The following is a 22,056-nucleotide window of genomic DNA, read 5'->3' as shown; positions in this document are numbered from 1 at the left end:
TTTTCACGTTTCACTTGCATTATTTTTGAAAAAATATTCTTTAAACATCCCCGTCTACTTTATATTGTTAATATTTAGATTATGTAACTATATAGCAAATGTTAACTGTAGCTACAAAATTGAAAGTACTTTCAATTTGTTTAGATACGACATATTTATATTTAAACACCGTCAATTAGTCGAACATTATTTAAATTACAAATTAATGAGCACTCGAATTATTTTAAACGATGAGTTATGGAGTTATTACTAATATAATACATACAATGAATTCGTAAATGAGGTGGATCAGTGATCTATATACATGACTATATATCTCTAAATGTTTGCTTCAATAAATACTGCGTTTTTAACGTCATTGTACGCGGATTCGAAGAATAATTCCTAATGTACACTCACAAACCTAATTGTATATGTTGTAAATATTTTTGTAGGAAATTCCAAATTCTATAATTGAGACTAAAGGCAGAAGAGCCAATTCTTTTAGTCGGTTAGTAAGCGCAACGTGCGATAAAGGCAGGTGCACGGTCCCCTGTAAGTACCGAAAGTATTATATTTAAATGAAAATCAGAATAATTTCAGTTCAACTATGGATAAAAACTATTGATATTTTTTTAACTCTTACGCTGAGTATAGTAAGTAACCTTAGGAAAAGGGATAAAAATCACAATATTTATCTACATTGATGTAGTCTGTTAACGTGTAGAGTTGTACACTGATTTTATTTATTGATAATATTGGGAAAAGCTGTTTCAAAGAACGTAGGTTCAATTTGTGTATAACACAATATTTAGTAGCCTATTTCTGTATTTGAAATTTCTATTAGTTTAATTTTTATTTATTTACTGCGAATTTTAAATAAGCATCATACCACTAAGGAGTGGAATTATAAAATATAGCTTAAATATTTGATTGAAATTTGGCTATATCATAGAGGGAACTAATTAATTACTACATAAATGTCTCGCCTTGAACTTTATCACGTCAAACAAGTGTTCATAGATTGGATTTGATATTAAACTACTAACCCAAAGCCGACGAAGGTCTTCGTTATTTTATAAAAGCTGAAAGTTTCTCAGACCATGCTCCCAACATAGGTAGGTATTATATCACTTCAACATATAAAAAAATATTAAAAAATTACATTTTATGAAATGACGGAAGTTAGCTGGGATTTTGTACGCCTTTGATACCTGATATCTGCCATAAGCTATCATGAGTTAAATTTCATGTTTTAGCATTGCTTCTAACGGTGTTGGGAATATGCGTTGAGAAATTATCAGTTCTTATGAAATAACGAAAGTCTGTCCCTCACTCCCTTGATCCCTTGATCTACACATATACAATCTATTTAATACCAATAATCTAAGAATTTTCGTTACTTTGTTAAGAAAAATATTGTGACGAACATATTAAAACATAGGTAGAAATAGATTTACTGGAGCGTAAAAGCTTAAACCTTAAATATAAAAGTATAATAATGTGGTCCGATTATTCAAAATAAGTTCGCAAAACAAAATTTAAAAATCTGTAAAATCTTTTATATGTCTTTATGTTTCGTACCTGGGAAATTTATTTAGTAGGCCTACTTCAAAAATCAATTAAAAAGTTCATTAGCTTGTGATTATGGATGTCTCTAAAAGTGAAATAAAAAGCGTAGTATTATTTTAAATTAAATTACGAATATGTGTATTTGCTTGTATGAACTGTTTTGTCACGTAGTTTTTTTATGTGGTACCATCACGATCACTATACAGCCTGCAATATCCATTATTAATAGGGATCGACGGTATTTAAGCTCCCACACGGTGTACACACCACTAAACCAGAGTCATAATCACATTAAGCAAGAGATATATCAAAAGGTAAAAGTGAATAATATGGAAAAATAAGAAAAATACGATTGGTATTTATAACATATTAGCCGTGCCCCGCGGTTTCACACGCGTTAATTTGAGGAAAACAACAGCCTTCCTCGGCTTCTCCAGTAGGTCATGTGATTAGCGCGTTTAAACAACCAAATAAACAAACTTTTCAGCTTTATTATATTAGTATAGATGTATAAAATATGTTTTATTTTCATAAGCTTTGGCATAGAAAATTTTTCATCTACATTGATACATATTGTATGATAAGAGACTTGTGACGCGAAATATTTGATATATTATTCATACATTAAAACGTACATGAATTGACCTTTAGAAAATTTTATTAAAATGAGGACACAATAATTTCATTTACAATTATATGATGTATTATTGTGTAAATAATAAGTATCTTGTTATTGTGTACACAGTATTTTGTTCTGTAATTTTTGGTTTACCAGTTAATATGCCCAATTTGTTCCTGTATACATAGGTACTTATTATATTAAATGCGTTTATTTTTCTTATTGTCGGGATAATTAATATGTTAATACGCATTCGTATATGTATATGTACGTAATACGTATAAATATATTAATGTTACCCATAATTTTAAAGTTTAACTTTTTTTTATAAAAAAATATTGTTTTATTTTATAACTGACGAGTATTAGAAGTTAAGGCTGAAAGGATTCCGTGTACTACATGCACGACTCGTATGAAATTATTGCGATAAAATTATAAAGTTAGTATAAAATTTTATTATAAAACTTATTATTTCCTGTTTTAAAATGGCCGAATAAATAAGATTAGCGAGATTAGCATTTTATGTAGTCATCTGAAAGTTCTTTCGAATTTTAAACATTAGTTTCAACAACTCACCCGTTGTTCCGATTGTGACGAAGGGCCATTTTAAAAGCGCTCAACAACTAAAAACTTCGATACATACCTATGTCATATACGTTTGGAACTGCGGCTTCGAATGTGCGTTTTTTTCTCTCTTTGAATTTCAATGTAGATATTTCGATAAAAAATTAAACATTAAGACAATCAACAAATTCTGTAATTAAAAATTTTGTTTGATTAAAGGAACACGGTAAATTAAACCGAACTTTAAATCATACAAAAGGTTTGAATAATCAATTCAAACTAAAAGTTAAACAAACTTCAATAATAATTCTAATTTTTCTGAATATTTTTGATTTATCCTGTAACATTCGACTGCGGCATAGGCCTCTTTCTTCTTGTAGGAGAAGTGTTGGAGATTAATCCACCACGCTGCTCCACAACGGTTTGGCGGATATAATCCCTACTATGAGTAACCATCGCTATCCTGTGTATATGATAACAACCTGAAACGAAAGCTTAACGTGCCCTTCGATGCACGGTGGGTACAAGGACAGACATCCAAACCGGAATGAAATATTTTTATTTACAAATATCCACCCGAATCGAACCGCAACCGCCGGTGTGCAGGTGCATACACAGCACATGCAGAACTATACCTACGAGTAAGTTGTAACAAGCGATTGTTACATTTACATAAAATTGAAATTTGAAACCTTTGAAAAATTTGAAAATTTTCTATTTGATTGATGTTAGTCGGCCAGACTGAGACGAGTGCTTATTATAAGGGTTTAGTTTTTCATTTGAACTAATAGATTTCTAAAACTTTGACTCCCTTATTACGGACATTGTAAAAACATAATTATGTTGTATAATTTCAGATGGCGAACATTCTACCTACACTTGTCGGGATATTTATGCTACAAGCTGCTTCGATGGCAGCTCCAAGTGACGACGCCTTAGTTGCGCCCAAATATATTGAAGAAGGCTCTAAACTAGATAGTCTAACTCCTGGCAAAGGTGATCAAAGTAGTATTGAAAACGAAAGTAGTCAACGACAAAAGAGATTTTATAATTATAATGCGTTTGCCTATTCACAACCAGGATACCCTACAAATTTTCCTCCTCCTCAGCCATTTCATTCTCATTTTTCAAAGAGAGATGAAGGCCAAAATACAGGTTTATACGGAAGTGGAGATGTATTATCCCTAATATATACACGCTTGGAACAAATTCTAAGTAATACCAGACAACACGCATATCCCGCACCTCAATATACACCTATTCCAACATTTATTCCATTACTTGTCATACCACAATTTCATTGCGGGTGCAGTTCCAAGAATGAAAACCCACTAACAACAAAACCGTTCAATAATAATAACAAACCTCAACCAAATACACCAACGGAATCGACTACACCAATAGAAACGGATACACCAGATCTATTTAACAGATTTAACGGCATAAATGATACTGAGTCAAGTGGACAAATTGAAGATAATGGAAACAGACCTATTTCCTTTGATCCTATTATTCCTGAATCACCAATAGATATACCTGTACCTCCCGTTGAACATGGAAGTGTCCAAGCGGGTGCCCAGCCTGAACCGATTTCAACTACTACTTTAAGAGCAATTTTAAATAGCCCTGCAAAGGCACATTCTGGAGTAAGTAGGCCATTAATTGTCAACCGAGTTCCATCCATTGCACCCAGTGCTTGTGACGCAGCAGTTATTAGATGTTGCGTAGGACCTCAACCTACACCTAATTGTTTTGCACAAAATGGCTGTCCGGATCCTTCTAGATATGGCAAACCGTGCGACCCGGACGTAATAAATAACGTAATAAATAAAGTACGGCATTATTATCAGCAATTACGACTTTAAAGTAAAATAATTGTGAAAGTTAAAAAATTGAAACAAGAGAATCTAAAGCTTAAATTAAGTTTTAGTACTTAATTTTAATCATCTTACCACATAAAATTCTATTTGACACGAAATTTCAACAACAAGTGATAATAAATAATGAGAAAGGTTAAAATTAAGTAAAGCTACATTGTTATCATTTAAAAAAACGCTTCACACTTAACGGCCCACAGTAGGAATTTTTACTGTGTCGGGAGTCCGGAAACATACACACAATACAAAAGCACAAACGGCCAGACCACGACAAACATCTATATGACTAATACAAAATGTTTGTCGTGAGCGGAGATCGAACCCACGACCGCCAGCGCAATAGCCATTTAAATAGCTACCATAATCGTAAGAATATACTCATATGTAGTCAAACATTTTATAAAGTTGTGTTATATTATGTTCCTATACTTTAAACGAAATTATGCACTACAAAGGTATCATGAATAAATAGTTTTTAAGCAAAAACCACACTGTCAAGCTTGGTCTCCTTTCTTTTTCTATAAAAGAACTGGAAAATTATGAAAGAATTACCAGTGATTTGGTTGTTTGCGTAGTTGAAAGCCAACCCGCATTGAAGCAGCGTGGTGGATTGAGCTGTGATCCTTCTCCTACATGGAGAAAGAGGCCTATGTTCAGCAGAATATTACAGGCTGAAGCGTAGTTGAAAGAGTAAATGACAAAATACTCGTTCACATATTCCACCTTGATACAAATTACACATAATTACAATTACGAATGCCTATTATAATGTGATATACTTGCAAAGGCACCTAAAAGTAAACAGTGAATCTTTTAAGATTTGAATTCAGCATAAACTCCTTAACACTTACCTATGTAGAAAAATTAAATACTCGTTAAAATAAAGTGCAATTTATTTATTTATATGAAAATTTTAACAAAATAAATAATATTAGCAACCCGCCTTCGTCTTCGCACGGTCGCAAAAACTATCAGTGTTTCTCTACCGTATTATGCATGTATTATACATATACACATATATATTTACTATACATATATATTTACTAAAGAAAATCTAAGCGTACAGACAGCGGGAAGTGACTTTGTTTTATACTTTGTAATGATACAACAATTTCCTATGACAAAATAATATTTATTTAGATAAGTTTGATTCGATTGATAAAACAGTAGAAGACAAATATAAGTTATTACATTATTTAATGGATCGATGTGTGGAAATTTTAAAAGATGCTTCAGTTGAGTAATCATTATTTGTGTTAGTCAGCCTAGTTTTTAAGTTTATAAATAAATAAAAATGTTATTTATTGAACTTTAACATCCTTTCCATTTTCAATCCTTTCTTTTAAAGTTTAAGAAGAAGCTACCTATAACCCGTATATTTATATCTTACAGCCCTCTTGATGGTAAGCGGTTACCGTAGCCTGTTGACGCTTGCATGCAAGTATCTCTAGTGCTTTGCTTGATCTATCTCTGACCCTTCTTAGGACTCTGGCAACTTAACTCACCACAGGAAAAAACACAACTTCAAAGCAGTATTATTTTGTTATGAACTTCTGTAAAATTGAATAAGTTCCCCAGTCGGGCTGTTCCAAATTTTGAGGGAGACTGAGAGAAAATATATTTTTTTCTATGCCCTACCTTAATAATTGCAGTCTAATCTATCCATTGTAGATATTTTAAAAAAGGTATCTTCTGAGAAATCGATGCTGAGGATGTGTAGACTGCGATAGGCTGAGTGTTAGTTAAATAGAAAATAATTGTGTTTACTTGCAAAACGTATAAAAATCAACTTCAATTACATGGTAACATTTGTTTTGTTTCATTTTAATTCAACGAAATGGTAACATTTATTTTATTTGTACAGAAAATTAAATCCGTCGCTCGTCAGCGGTGCTTCAGATTGGGCTAATTTCTCATACGAAATGTACTCGGCCTGTGTCGATGTTTCTCTTTCACACTCATTGAATACAGCGCTATATAGGAATCGTACTAAACTTCGTTTCGTAGGAGCGCAATTACTGACGCTATACTCGTTACAATTTGATGTCAAATCCACGCGTAGATGTAGTTAATATAATAGACTATTGTATGGCATAGTAGAATAGAAAGTATGTATTGTAAGGAAAATATGTATTATAAAGCAATATAGACTTAAGATTACCTATGCAATTTTAGTGAAAGTACACTGCACCAGCCCTCTTTAGGATGAGCCATCTCTGGGTATACTAAAACATTGGTCGGCGAAAAAATAATCAAGTAAATAGCAATAACTCAAAAACTGTAGTAAATAAGAACCTCAAAGAAGCTCAAGTCAACAAAGAGACGATCCAGGAGCGAGTTGCCTTAAGGCACATGATACAGAGGGCCGACCCCAAATGAAATGGGAAAGAGCCAGGAAAAGAAGAAAAAGCGATAACTCAAAAACTAAAATGCTTGCGCAGGATTTGGTTTGTAGCTTGTAGACGGTTTTGCTATTCGTTGATAAATGGCGTTGTTCTAACTATATTGACGGGGTCCCTTAATTTTTTATTGTAGCATATATTTTTAATAGCGCCTGATTTCATTCCTGCTGATGTATAATAGCAGTTATGCATTAGCGTTGCTATTTACTTTTTCTAGGCGACTGATTTAATTTTGGAATACCCTCGTATTGTATTACGTCGCGGTTTACCTTAGGGGGTAGTGTCGCGACGCGCTGGGGTTGACTGTATATAAGCCTCAGGGCGAGTGTTGCGACCTTTTGCTCTTTTCTTTTTTTGGATTGGAATCTCTCGCCGTCTTGGGATCTAGCTGCGATTTGTTGTGGGTGAGTCATTGTAGTTCTTATGGTATAAGCTTTGCATTAGTGAAGTTGGTTTTGTGAGTTTTTGGAAAAGAAGATTAAGATTCTGTAGGATTCTTTTTTACTCTCTCTCTTGTTGTCTCGTGTTAGGAATTGTGGGTGTCTCTCTAACCCAACGAACAATTTTCTAACACGTAGCATTATTTGTTTTGTGTATAATTTTCCAAACAGTTTTTTGGTTACCTTAATGGGTTGCTTTCTTCAATATTTCTTTGGTAAAAGCTTTGAACAATGAATATAGTTGTCGGCGGTATTTCGGATATTTATTCGTAAACATGGAATTTGACATAACATTTGTCTGGTTAATTCATGGCTTATTTCATGTATTTGTCTTTTGCCTATTCAATTTCTAAACTTTCATATTAAAAAACACAGTTATATAGCAGAGCCGATGTTAACACGAGCACAGGTACGCCCTTGCATCGTCAAGTAAATACGCGGCTTCAAAGACTACTCTAAAAGTACTCATTATATCTCGATCATATATAAATGAGAGCACATGACAAGTATTAGCTATTAATTAAAAAAAGAAACATCAAAATCGATGCATCCAGTAAAATGTTATTAGGTATAATACAACGTCGGTCAGTCAGTTCATCCTATTGCAATCCACTGCTGGACATAGGCCTCCCCAACTTTGCGCCAGACATCCCGGTTTTCTGCAATCCTCATCCAGCCTACACCAGAAATCTTACGTAGATCGTCAGTCCAACGGGCCGGAGGACGTCCCACACTGCGTTTGCCAAGACGCGGTCTCCACTCCAGAATAATACAACTTAGGGTGACGAAAAAACAGTCAAGTAAATACGCACTATTAGATATAAATCAAAATGAACTTATCAGATCTCGATTAAATTTAATTGAACTCCATGATAAGTATCACGCTACGATTAAAAAGAATCATTGAAATCGGTCCATCCAGTAAAAAATTTTGAGGAAATATACATAAGAAAATACAGTCAAATTTAGAAACTCCTTCTTTTTAGAAGTTGGTTAAAAATTGGTGTCTAAACATTATGCTATGACGCATACACATATAAGCGGAGCAATAACTATCTACTAAAGTAAACACGGATAAAACCACACAGGTCTGATGGTTTAGTATAACAATTTACACTAATATTGTAAAATTGAAAAGTTAATTTTTTCGTTAAAACTTGTTAATATCAGGAACTACTACTACTTACTAGATCGTTCAATAAGTCCCGAGAAAAATACCGTTGAAGCACAGCAATGGCTTATAAAATATTATGCAGGATCAGCTCCCTCTAAAGCAACCATTTGTCGGTGGTATGCCGACTTCAAACGCGGTCGCATGGACACCAATGATGGGGAACGCTCAGGTCGTCCAAATGAAGCAGTGACTCAACAAAATATTAACCAAGTCCTCAAAATAGTATTGGAAGATCGGAAGGTAAAAGTGCGAGAGATAGCCGAGATAGTGAAGATTTCAGCTGGTAGTGTTTTCACTATTTTACATAAAAATTTGGAAATGAAAAAGCTTTTTTCTAAATGGGTGCCGCGTTTGCTTACAACTAATCAAAAGGAACAACGTATCAATGATTCAGAGCGATGTTTGGCGCTGATGAATCATAATAAAAAGAATTTTTTACGTCGGTATGTAACAGTGGATGAAACCTGGATATACCATTTCACTCCGGAATCCAATCGGCAGGCAGCGGAGTGGAGAGCGGCTGGTGAAAGTCGCCCGAAGCGTCCAAAGACTCAAAAATCGGCCGGTAAGGTTATGGCGTCTATATTTTGGGATGCGCATGGAATACTTTTCATCGACTACCTTGAAAAGGGGCAAAATATAAATAGTGACTATTACATGTGCTTATTGGAGCGATTGAAGTACGAAAATGCGGATAAACGGCCTCACATGAACAAAAAGAATGTGGTGTTTCACCAGGACAACGCGCCTTGTCACAAGTCCGTGAGAACGATGGCCAAAATTAACGATTTGGGCTTCGAATTGCTTCCTCATCCCCCTTATTCGCCAGACTTGGCCCCCAGCGATTACTGGCTGTTTGCAGACCTCAAAAAAATGCTTCAGGGTAAGAAATTTGACTCAAATAGTGAAGTTATCGCAGCAACGGAGGCTTATTTTGAAGCCAAAGACAAATCGTTCTACACACATGGGATAGAAAAGTTAGAAAAGCGTTGGAGGGACTGTATCGCTCTTGGAGGAGACTATGTTGATGAATAAAAATTAATTTTATAAAAAAGACCTTTTTTTAGTACTTAGTTTCGGGACTTATTGAACCACGTGTTACTATACTAGTTCGAATCGAAAAATTATTTTTGTGTTAGATAGCTCATTTACCGAGGAAGGATATAGGCTATTTTCAATAACTAATATATATATATTATTTAATTAACGCTTGTGAAAACGTGGGGCGCAACTAGTAAAATCATAAAATATTAGTGGTAACTTAAATGAGTTCTGTGCTGTGCTGTGTAATGTGCTGTGTGGTTTCGGCACTAAAGAATTTAGCCACCCCATCTCTTCCCGTGGGTGTCGTAAGAGGCGACTAAGGGATAGCACAGTTCCACTACCACCTTGGAACTTAAAAGGCCGACCGATGGCGGGATAGCCATCCAACTGCTGGCTTTTTAAATGCACAGACCGAGGACGGGCAGCAGCGTCTTCGGTGCGACAAAGTCAGCCCTGCGGTCACCAACCCGCCTGCCCAGCGTGGTGACTATGGGCAAAAACCCCCATGAGTTCGAACCTAAAAATAAGGCCCTCAGTTCCCGGCAGCCCCACTATTCCCGGCTACGGCAGCGGCCGTGGTAACGGTGGGGTAGAGGGTGCTAAGAATCACCGGGGTACGGGAGGCTGCCATAGAAAAATATTCCTGGCTACGTATAATGGACGCACGCTACGGTTGGACCATCACCTCACCGAACTTGAGGTAGAACTTAGTCACATTAAGTGGAGCATACTGGGGTTGTCTGAAGTCCGAAGAGAGGGAGAGGACACGATGATCCTGGACTCCGGGCACTTGTTCTACTTCCGTGAAGGTGATGGGCTTTCCCAAGGTGGCGTCGGTTTTCTGGTTCACAAGACTCTCACTAACAACGTTGTGGAAGTCAGTAGTGTGTCGACCCGGGTAGCGTACCTTGTACTTAAGCTCACCGACAGGTACTCCCTGAAAGTGATACAGGTATATGCGCCGACCTCGGCACACTCTGACGATGAAGTCGAAGCCTTGTATGAAGATATCACAAGGGCCATACATGGCACTACTTCGACCTTCTACAGCGTTGTTATGGGAGACTTCAACGCTAAAGTGGGAGTACAAGGCCGCGACGGATCGAGCATCGGACCACACGGATTGGGGCACAGGAATCACAGGGGGCAGACGCTTGTCAACTTCCTCGAATCGGAGGGGCTCTTCTTGATGAACTCATTTTTTGAGAAGAAGCCCCAAAGGAGGTGGACATGGCAAAGCCCCCATACTGTGACGAGGAACGAGATAGATTTCATCATAGCGGATAAAAGGCATATATTCAGAGATGTCTCAGTGGTTAACAGGTTTAACACCGGCAGCGACCACCGGCTAGTACGGGGCACTCTGAATATATGTCTCCGAAAGGAGCGGACCCGCTTGATGAAATCTACTCTCCGACCCACGCTGCCCCAAATACTATGTGGCTCCGAGCAGTTTCAGTTGGAACTCCAAAACCGATTCGATTCGCTGGAAACTACTAGCGACGTGGACGAGATAACCGACAACGTGGTGAAGACGGTGTGTACACTGGGTCGCAGGCACTTTCCACCAACAAAGCCAACGAAGCAGTCCAAACTTTCTCCTGAAGCCTTGGATCTGATGCGGCAGAGGCGCGAGTTGCCGGCTGCTTCGCCAGAACAGAGGGCTCTTTCCAAGAGGGTACGGAAAATTATTCGCCGAGACCTCCGCTGCTCAAATACGAGAGAGGTTGCTACTCTGATTGAGCAGAATAGGGGGTCCAAAGTTTTCCAAAGACCGTTGGGGAGAAGCCTTCTTGCGAAGCTTAAAACAGCAGATGGCAGAACCGTCTGCTCTCGCCCTCAGGTCCGAGAAGAGGTTGAGAATTTTTATGGACAGCTGTACTCGTCGAGCGCACGCAAGCCTGCGACTTGGGACACCGAAGATCCACGGGCACCATTGTTGCGCCATTATTCGGAGTGTATCCCGGACTTCGAAGAGGATGAGATTGGTGCAGCGCTCGGGCAGCTTAAAAACGGAAGGGCCCCGGGGGATGACGGAGTTACCACTGAACTCCTTAAAGCCGCAGGGCGACCTGTCCTGAAAGCCTTGGCAAGACTATTTAACGCCGTCATCCACCGAGGTACCACGCCGGAGGCGTGGTCCAGGAGTGTGGTGGTGCTGTTCTTTAAGAGAGGCGATAAGTCTCTGTTAAAGAATTACAGACCGATCTCACGTCTGAGCCACGTCTATAAGCTGTTTTCGAGGGTTGTTACGAATCGTCTCGCCAGAAGACTCGACGAATTCCAACCACCAGAGCAGGCTGGGTTTCGAAATGGCTACAGCACCGTGGACCACATCCATACTGTTCGGCAGATTATCCAAAAGACGGAAGAATATAATCAACCGCTGTGTATGGCATTTGTGGACTACGAGAAAGCCTTCGACTCCGTCGAGACCTGGGCTGTCCTGGACTCTCTGCAGAGATGTCATGTCGACTGGCGATATATCGAGGTACTAAAATCTATGTACGACGCGGCGACGATGACCGTTCATGTCAATGACCAAAGAACAAGACCTATTTCCCTCCGGCGCGGGGTAAGACAGGGGGATGTAATATCACCGAAACTGTTTACCACTGCGCTAGAGGATGTTTTTAAGACCTTGGATTGGGGGGAACGGGGCATCAACGTCAACGGTGAATTCATCTCTCACCTTCGTTTCGCCGACGATATTGTCATCTTTGCGGAGACGCTGGATGAGTTAGGCCAAATGCTGGCCGGCCTAAACGAGTCCTCCCGACGTGTCGGTCTCTGTATGAACTTGGATAAGACGAAAGTTATGTTTAACAACCAAGTCATACCGATACCGGTATCGGTCGATGGTACCCTTCTCGAAGTTGTTCAGGATTATATTTACCTAGGCCATACTATCCAACTAGGCCGCAACAACTTCGAGAAGGAGGCCGATAGGAGGATTCGGTTGGGCTGGGCGGCGTTTGGCAGACTCCGTCGAGTCTTCACTTCGAAGATTCCGCAATGCTTGAAGACAAAAGTTTTCGAGCAATGCGTCCTGCCTGTGTTAACATACGGAGCCGAGACGTGGACACTGACCAAAGGACTGGTCCACAAGTTTAAAGTCGCTCAACGTGCAATGGAACGGGCTATGCTTGGGGTCTCTCTCAAAGACAGGATTAGAAATGAGACTATCCGCGGGAGAACGAAAGTAACCGACATAGCCCACAGAATTAGCAAGTTGAAGTGGCAGTGGGCTGGTCATCTGTGTCGCAGGACCGATGGCCGTTGGAGTAGACGGGTCCTAGAGTGGAGACCGCGTCTTGGCAAACGCAGTGTGGGACGTCCTCCGGCCCGTTGGACCGACGATCTACGTAAGATTGCCGGTGTAGGCTGGATGAGGATTGCGGAAGACCGGGATGTGTGGCGCGAACTTGGGGAGGCCTATGTCCAGCAGTGGACTGCGATAGGCTGAAGTGAGTGAGTGAAATGAGTTCTGACATTTGAACATATCACAAAAGTCATCTATAGGTACGTCATCCATCATTCCCGCCAACCGCACCGACCGCGACTGGCCGTTGAACTTGTCAATCTTGAGCGTCATCGATTATCTTCGGATCAATTCATTCGATCACTCTAGCGTGTTCTATTATGCTACGAGTATCTTTTATCCCACGTGACAGACGTTTTATCCCATAAAAACGTTATGCAGACGTCATATGCTTACTTAGTCACATCAAACTAATAGTCACTGGTAAGGCAAAATAATCGTAATGAAGGCAAACAATTAAAAACCTTAGAAAAATAAGGATGTACTACAAGAAACAACCATATCAAGATAACAACCATATCAAGATAACAACAGATGTAAATGACGTTGTAGAAAAAAGTGCTACCTTTTTTTTTCAAGAGCGATGCTCATTACGCACGATCAAAATTGTTACATTATTTTGTTATTTGCAAAATTAGATCGGTCCGCAAAAAGTAAAATGCTAGTGAACCCTAAGTAGATATATTTCAGGGCTTATGAACGAGGAAATATATTTACAAGGATAATAAGATAACTCATTAGAAACGAGCTAAAAACATTTCATAACAATTTTGTTTACATTAAATATATAACAAAATAATTATATTAATGTATATATAATTCTTCTGTACGTGTGTTTATCACCTTATTTCTCGTTTTGATATTTCGTGTGTACATTTCAAGGAGTTCATAGACGAGTTGAAAATACAATAATTTTTTTATATAAAGTTATGTCCACAGGCTTACAATGCCCGTGCTTTTGTTATTCCAATTTTTAGTTTTGTTACTGATGATTTACTTGGTACACTACTGCACCTTACATTAAAAGAACTAATTATTCTATCTTAGTATCCCTAATGCAGACGTGAGACCACCAATCAAAATTATGCCTACTTAAGTTAGTTAGAAAATACAATATTGGATCCGATAGGTGGCTGCTGTTGCTATATCAGCAATCCAATTTGGTAAATGCTATTCCGGGTAGGATAACATCTGCCGGGTCCGCTATTATATGATAAATATTCAACGTTTTTTTAAAACCTAATAGTTAGGCTAACGAGAACACTTAAAGTACCTACAGCTATTCCTGTCAAGGATATTTAGAACGGAATTTCGTTATAAACTGTTCAAACTGATATATAATACTTATATACACAGGTGTTCTCTGAATAAATATGTTTGACGTCATAAACGGTTTTTTGATATTGACTAATATGAGTAAGCAACCATATTTATCGTCGTAAGTCGCAACTTATCTTTTGGTTAACTTAAACTTTTTCTAAGTAGCCATTAGATGTCGTTTGAATCGCTAAAGAGAGCACGTAAAAACCCAATGAGAGAAGGTTGGAAAGATAGCAAAGGCGAAAAAACTTTTAAAGACGCTTAGAATTAATTTTGTGCTCAGTTATTAGACAAAATTTTAAGACAGGCATTAATTTTTTTTAACGTAAATGATATGTTTCACTACCTTCTATAAAAGAGATAAATAAATATCCCACATTCAACAGTCCTTAGTAGAATTTACACCTGCATTTATACTTGTGGTTGGGAAACACAGTGTGTGTTTCCTACCGACCGACCGATACAATGATAAACATACAGACCAAGAATATTTATGTCCTATACAAATGTTTGTTAGGAACAGGAATCGTACTCACGACCGCTTGTGCATTAATTGTGTTTGCTCGCAAACGAAAAACCGCAAAGCAACCGACTTCGATTACATCAACAAGTAAATAATACAACGTAGATGGATGAACAAATAGTCAGGTAAATACGCGTTATTAGAGGTAGCTCAAAACTTACTCGTCAGATCGCGATCAATTTCAATAGCATCACAGGACAAGCGACAGCTGTCGATTAAAAAAAGAAGTATCAAAGTCAGTACGGGTGTGTATAGTAAAAAGTTATGAAGTTAGTTAGTGAAAGTGTGAAAGTGAAATGTTAAACGAACACATAAAAAACATAGTCGAATTAAGAATCTCCTGCTTTTTGAAGTCAGTTAATAACTAATTTTGAGACTATTGCACTATACGAGTAGCTTCATTAAAAGGTATAGTCTTTTAAAAGTTCTAATCAAAAATTTACAAATCAATTTAAAAATATTTTACGCGTTGGACATTCTGCGAATTGGGAATGTATATTTCTATCTGGACAGGACTTACCGATATCATTGAGATACCTGATACTCGGTGACGTTGCAGACGTATGGTCTAGCAATAAATTAATAAGGAGCTTGTATGTCACCTTTTATTTAAAAAAATCCTCTAATTATCATGCTACGAAATATTTTTAAAATCTCACGTGAGGTTTGTTTTGGTAAACAGTTTTAAACTGGAATATTGTATTTTCTTTCCATATCCACCACACTTATCTTAGCGCAATTTCTATTTATTTTTATTCTTGATAACGCTGGTGCAAGATAAATTGGCTTTACTGAAGATTAATTATTGAATATACTTCATATACTTAAAAACTTTGCTGTTATGTTTATACCTACTTGGTTTATACAAACATGATTATGTACCTCAATTTCAATATTGGCTCAAGTGTTAATAATTCACATTCGCCAGATTGTACTGTACTTTTAATCCAGTTCATCTAAAAGCAAAATTTTAATATTTTATTTGGTGACCGCATGGCTGGCTTTGTCGTCTTCGGCCTGTGTATTTCAAAGTCAGCAGTTGGATGTTTATCCCGCCATCGCTCGACTATTTAAGTTCAAAGGTGGAACTGTAGCTATATTCTTTACTGCCGTAACCACACGGCATTTACTCTATTACTGTTACTATTACTTATTATTATTATTATCATTTAAGCCAATATAGCCTAATAACACTTTGACTAATACAAATGTTGTTAACTTATAAATAGGCATTTTTAACATCTCTTCCAACATACATTATTAAAGATTTTGATATAAACAGGTCATTCATTCATTTCATTCATTTTTTCACCAAGAAATTAAGATAAGAACCCTGTGGAACATCTATTGTTGGCACAGCTTCAAAGGACTTTATTTCATTTATAGAAACATGCTGAATTCTCGCAGAGGAGTATGGAACAATAAGATCAAAACCTTCACCCTAATTCCGTAATATTTCAATTTGCATAAAGCTTTTCATATTGAACACAATGAAATGGTTTAGATATATCTATCAAAAATGATTATTGTGGTTTTCCTCAGGCATTATAATATCCATGTCCTACAGAAAATAAGAAGAGGCCTATAGCCAGGAGTGGGATGTTACTGGCTGAATCAATCAATCACTCAAAAATATTTAGCAAATGCAACGCCTGTGTTCCTTGCACGGACTTCCAAAGAAGGACAAAGCTCTTAATTCGATTGGATTTTTTTTAATGTATACTTCAGATCTTTTGACTGGGTTTACCGATTTCGATGAATTTTGTTAATCGAAAGGTGTTGCGTGGTATGTGTTTCCATTTAAATTTTATTTTATTAATATAATTATAATAAGGACAACCAATGGTATACAAAAAGTTATAAGTTAAGAGCTTAGAATAAATAAATCCAATTATAGGTTATCACAGTTAGTTATTTGTTTAAGAAACAGAGCTTTTAAAGTACTGACATTACATTAAGCACGTTATAATAATTTCAAAAGACATACAATACAAATAAAAATAACAGAGAAGCTATACTATATACATTCAACTTATAAAAAACTATTGCTCAGCTGTTTTCTGACTTACACAATATGGATCAAATAAAATAGAGATTCAGTTGGGATCTGACAAGTACTTTTTGAGTTATCATCATAACATGGTATAAAACAAAGTCGTCTCCCGCTGCCTGTATGCTTAGATCTTTAAAACTGGGCAACGGATTTTGATGTGGTTTTCTTTAGTAAATAGAGTGATTCCAAAGAAACGTTTATATGTATAATACATGCATAATATAGTAGAGGAACACCGATAGTTTTAGAGGTTTCTAATGTAATGTCTTTGACTATTGAGCGTCTAATTACATTGCATTGAAGTCGGTTTTTTTTCTTTCGCGAGCAAACACAATTATTACTTAAACAAACAAGTTTTTGTCTTATTTTAAAAGAAGTTTAGTGATAGTGTGAGTATATGAATTTGTGCTTATATATATTTTTTATTAGCTTAAATTAAAGCGTAATCTTTATACTTAAAATTATAATTAAATAAAATTATATATAACTGATAATGATATATGGTAAACAGTTAATTTAAACATATAACATTTAAATTCTACAGTAATATTTGTCCTCCTTCTCCCACCACTAATTCAGCCAGTCTTCGACAAATAAAGACAAAGATCCTTGGACTTAAAATGAAATAAATAGCATTGACTTATTATTTTATGTGAAGAATTACAGCATTTAAAGTGTTTTTGTTTTATTCATTCAATAAACAAATGCATCAGTCATAAAGACTAAAAAGTATAAATCCTGTGTCAGGCGTCTGAAAACATAAATAATACCAAGACACAAGCCAGATCTTGACTAACCATTCATATAGCTATAGTAAAATCTGTTGTGGTTCCGATACCCTTTGGACCCGCTATCATTAGCACAACAACCAGTATATGATCAACGCGTCATGGAGTTAATGACATCACAGTTTCAATAAAATTGTATGCTTCCACATGCTGTAAATGACGCATTTTCCGAAATTCTTTCGTCACTAATTTTAAACGTTTGAATATTGAAATACTAAAATGATGGTGCTCCTATTTTTGCATTGGTTTAAATAACAAAAATACACTATTGCACGCCTCCGATGTGGGCTGTGCTTTACTTTTACAAAATGAAAAACACAGGACCTTAAACCTCTATATTTTTATAACAATGCATTAATATGCTATATAATAGATAATTTTATGCAAAATTATCAAGGAATAAATTAAATATCATTTAAAGTCTTTTTGAATGTTATTATTGTAAAAAGAATCGAAATATTATGTTGGAAGTCAAATTTTTGGATGTACGAATGATAACAAGATAATGCGAGAACCATTAGAAGAAACAAGCTGTTTTTTTATTATGTCCGGAAACTATTAACTAAGAAACCTATTGTATATGAAAGCTGATAAATTTTTAGATTTTTAGAATAAATATTTTTACGTTTCTATCATAATAATATAGAATTTGAGCATTTGTGATTATCTGCAAGAACCAAATCAAATAATCGAACTTATTATCATTGTATGGTCGATTATTAGTTCCTAAATAAGCTACTAGAGAGGGCTGCTAGGTATTTATTATTTTGATACGTGATTATTGGTATTAGTTTTGAGCGCGTGGAGACGTGCAGTTTTGGATTTTCCAAATTTTTTTTTCTTCGAATTTGTATGAACGTTTGGCATATTTTTTTTCTAATAACTCTTTCGAGCAAGTTTCACTTACGCTAAATGTAGGCGTATATTATAAAATGACGCACGGCAAGTGGCTGTTTTAGTTATAAAGCCAAGTACAGTGACGCATATATGTAAAAAGTGTCGGTTCAACCGGACGTCGCAGACAGCTAAACTCGTTTACCTTATTTCATTTTAACATAAGGATTAAGTTGTAATAATGTAAGTTTAATTAAATTTATTTATTTAATTTAATTTCATATATTTTTTATAATTTATACAACACTAAGTTTTAAGCCATGAAATAATTAAAAATGTTCAATTTAGAAGCGTGCTGTTGCACGTGTCAATTAAAACGAACTATGAATGGTCATTTACGCTAAAATGCCAATGAATAAGTATTCCATGATGGTGTTAGACATTAATTTAAAAATAGTACCTGGGTATAGCTTAGCTCGGTATTTTTAGTAAATCGTGTTTTTTTTTTTGAAATCATATTTAAATACGATTTACAGAATGATAAAATATGAATAATATTTTTTACCGACAGTAACAAAAAATTCATTCAAAAATAAAAAAATAATAATGATAAAATATGAATAATATTTTTCTATTTTACCGACATAATAATGAAAAATATGAACTGGCTATTTAAATAAAAAATAGCGAGTGCAATTAGAAAAAAAAAAGAAAAAATAATAATTGATCTGGGTATTTGTAGATTTAAACCGTGGTATTTTCGGTCGATCGCGACCGACCGATTTCCCACCTGAGCTATTACAACTTTATTAACATTTGCGAAATTTACCTTCGTATTCTAACGATATTGTAGATATTTTTCTATTGCCTAAAAACAGGGATAAAAGGACATTTTCTAAAAATGAATCCTAGCTAGATTTATTTATTTCCCCCGAAATCCCCTGTATACTTAATTTCATGAAAATCGTTGGAGCCGTTTCCGAGATTCAGATTATATATATATATATATATACATATATATACAAGAATTGATCGTTTAATAGTAGTACCTGGGTGACCGAGCCTAGCTCGGTATTTTTAGTAAATCGTGTTTTTTGGAATTCATATTTAAATTCGAATTACATATTTATAAAATATGAATAATATTTTTTTTTAAAATAACGAGTGCAATTAAAAAAAAGGAAAAAAATAATTGATCAGAGAAATTGGGATTTGAACCATGATCTCCTCGGTTGATCCCGACCGGCCGATTTCCCACCGAGCTACAACTTTAATGACAGTTGCGAAATTTACCTTCGTATTCTAACGATATTGTAGCTATTTTTTCACTCCCTAAAAACAGGGATAAAACGTCATTTTCTAAAAATGAATCCTAGTTAGATGGATTTATCTCCCCCGAAACCTCCTATATACTAAATTTTATGGAAATCGTTGGAGTCGTTTCCGAGATTCAGATTATATATATATACAAGATATATATGATATACAAGAATTGCTCGTTTAATAGTATAAGATTAGATTCGGAATACGAAATTTTATAGTTGTAATAAGTTTGTTTTTATTTTCAGATGGCGTCACTTTACATCACATGTTTGACACTTTTGATATTTCACATGGTCAGCGTTCAAACCGCTCCAAAAAGTATAAGAAGTAACGATAAAAATAATGCAAACGTTCTTAATTTTGACGATAGTAACAATCGTAATTTTAAGTCATTAAGTAATATTCAAAATTTACTTAACAGTTTTCCTCAAAGTTCACCAGCGGAGATAAACAGGTATGCTAGATTAACTTCAATTGACAAAAGTAGCAAACCTTTAAACGGTCTTCCATTTTTGGATGATATTAGACAAAATTGGGGAATACTGGTGAACAAAACGAATTTAGAAGACGAGGATGAAGAAAGTTACAGGAGACCGATAAATATACCAATGCCAACTTCAGACGATCGAGTCAAACTGACAATTGAAACATCACTCAGAGAATTACAAACTAAACCATTGTCAGAGAAAACATCTCCAGTCGTAGAAAATAGAAAGAAAAAATTAGCTGTTGCATCTGAAGTCAAGAAAACTATAGCAAAACCCACGTCTTGTGATGTAGCTCTCATTGTTTGTTGTATGAGAAATTCAAACTTAGAGCAATGTTTTCGTGAGCAAGAATGTTTTAGACAAATTATTCCTGGAAATGTTTGCTATAAAAATGAAATGTTTACCGCTTTACAAAAAATTAGCGAGTATTACAGTTTACTACAAGTAAATTGACTACTATATTTACTTACATTTGGAACAAATTTTTGTTCTATCCGGGATATAGTCCTACTACAGTATTGTTTATTTAGCTTTAATTACTATAATAAATTATTTTAGATTATACTTACTCTAGTATTATTTTGTATATAATAATATATCATACATAAATATTTACTTTAAATTCCATTTGATTTTTGTAATGGTTAACAGTAGTTTTGATACAACACGTTTAAAATAAAATCACTTTTATAGAAAAATCACTTTAACAGAAATATTTAATTTTATTAACATTAAATACTCGTACTTTATTGGAAATAAAAAACTAAAAAAAGTAAGTTACAAATTAAAAGATGCTGTAATTTTTCATATGAAATATATAATATTTAATTATTATAAAAACTCAGTTAATTAAACCCGTTATAAATCGTTACAACTTTTCCACTTTTTTGTCTATAACTGTTTATAACGTCAATTTTTTCCTAATAATGTCTGTCAATTTGTAATATTGCATATTATATACATTAACAAGTTATAAAATAAATTATTTAAATCAACCAATAGTATCTCCAAATAAAGGTGCTGTGCCTAAAATTTTTAATGTAAGAAAAAAATGCTGAAAATAATTCTAAACTTCTATTATATTAAACCTTTAAGCAGTCAATGGTCTTAAAATAAAAAATAAAAATAAAAATAAAAGTATGTAAAATTACCAAAATTTTATATGTGCACACTTTAATTTGCTGTTACGACATATGGGAGAATATATATGTTTGCCTCGCTATATAAAGCACTTACTCATGACCGGGTGACTGAAAGAAATCTCTTTCAGAGATGAGTCCACCTTTGCCATAAACCTTATTATTATGTTGTTTTTACATGTATTTTTTGAGTGCAATAAAGTAGATATATATAATTTTAACTACAAAGTTTGCTCTGGATATAAATTTTACTATCACTATCTCGTACGACGTATAAGGGTAGTTACTTATTTTGAGTGTAAGCCTTGGATCGATGATCGATCGATCCATATTTACGAGCTTGGATTAAAATTGAAATATCAAGATTTTTTTTTGCTTTTATTAGATGGTTCAAAAACTAAAACTGTTTCCTTCGTTGCCATAGAGAATTTTTTTTCGAACTTGTGCTACGAGGCCCATATACTATTTATTGTTATTGTCGTGTTCACTTTAAACTAAATTAAATAATTTAAACAAATGTGTATAGTTAAAATCCGCCAACTCGCATTGGAGCAGCGTGGTGGATTAAGCTCTGATCCTTCTCCTACATGGGGAA

General features: G+C 35.2%; 1 protein-coding gene across 1 annotated transcript in view; it reads left to right on the top strand.

Annotated features, from left to right (window-relative positions):
- Positions 1-20,895, top strand: part of LOC123655308 — a 33,056-nt gene extending 12,161 nt beyond the window's left edge. The window contains exons 2-3 of the mRNA XM_045591119.1: positions 3,592-4,380; positions 20,080-20,895. Of these exons, the coding sequence (XP_045447075.1) occupies positions 3,592-4,380; positions 20,080-20,775 (1,485 nt within the window). The 3' untranslated portion in view covers positions 20,776-20,895. The remainder of the gene's footprint in view (positions 1-3,591; positions 4,381-20,079) is intronic.
- Positions 20,896-22,056: the final 1,161 nt, after the last annotated feature.

Source organism: Melitaea cinxia, chromosome 7, assembly GCF_905220565.1.
Source record: "Melitaea cinxia chromosome 7, ilMelCinx1.1, whole genome shotgun sequence".
Classification (NCBI taxonomy): Eukaryota; Metazoa; Arthropoda; class Insecta; order Lepidoptera; family Nymphalidae; genus Melitaea; species Melitaea cinxia.
Note: the sequence above shows the minus strand (reverse complement) of the source record. Positions and strands in the feature narration are given on the sequence as shown.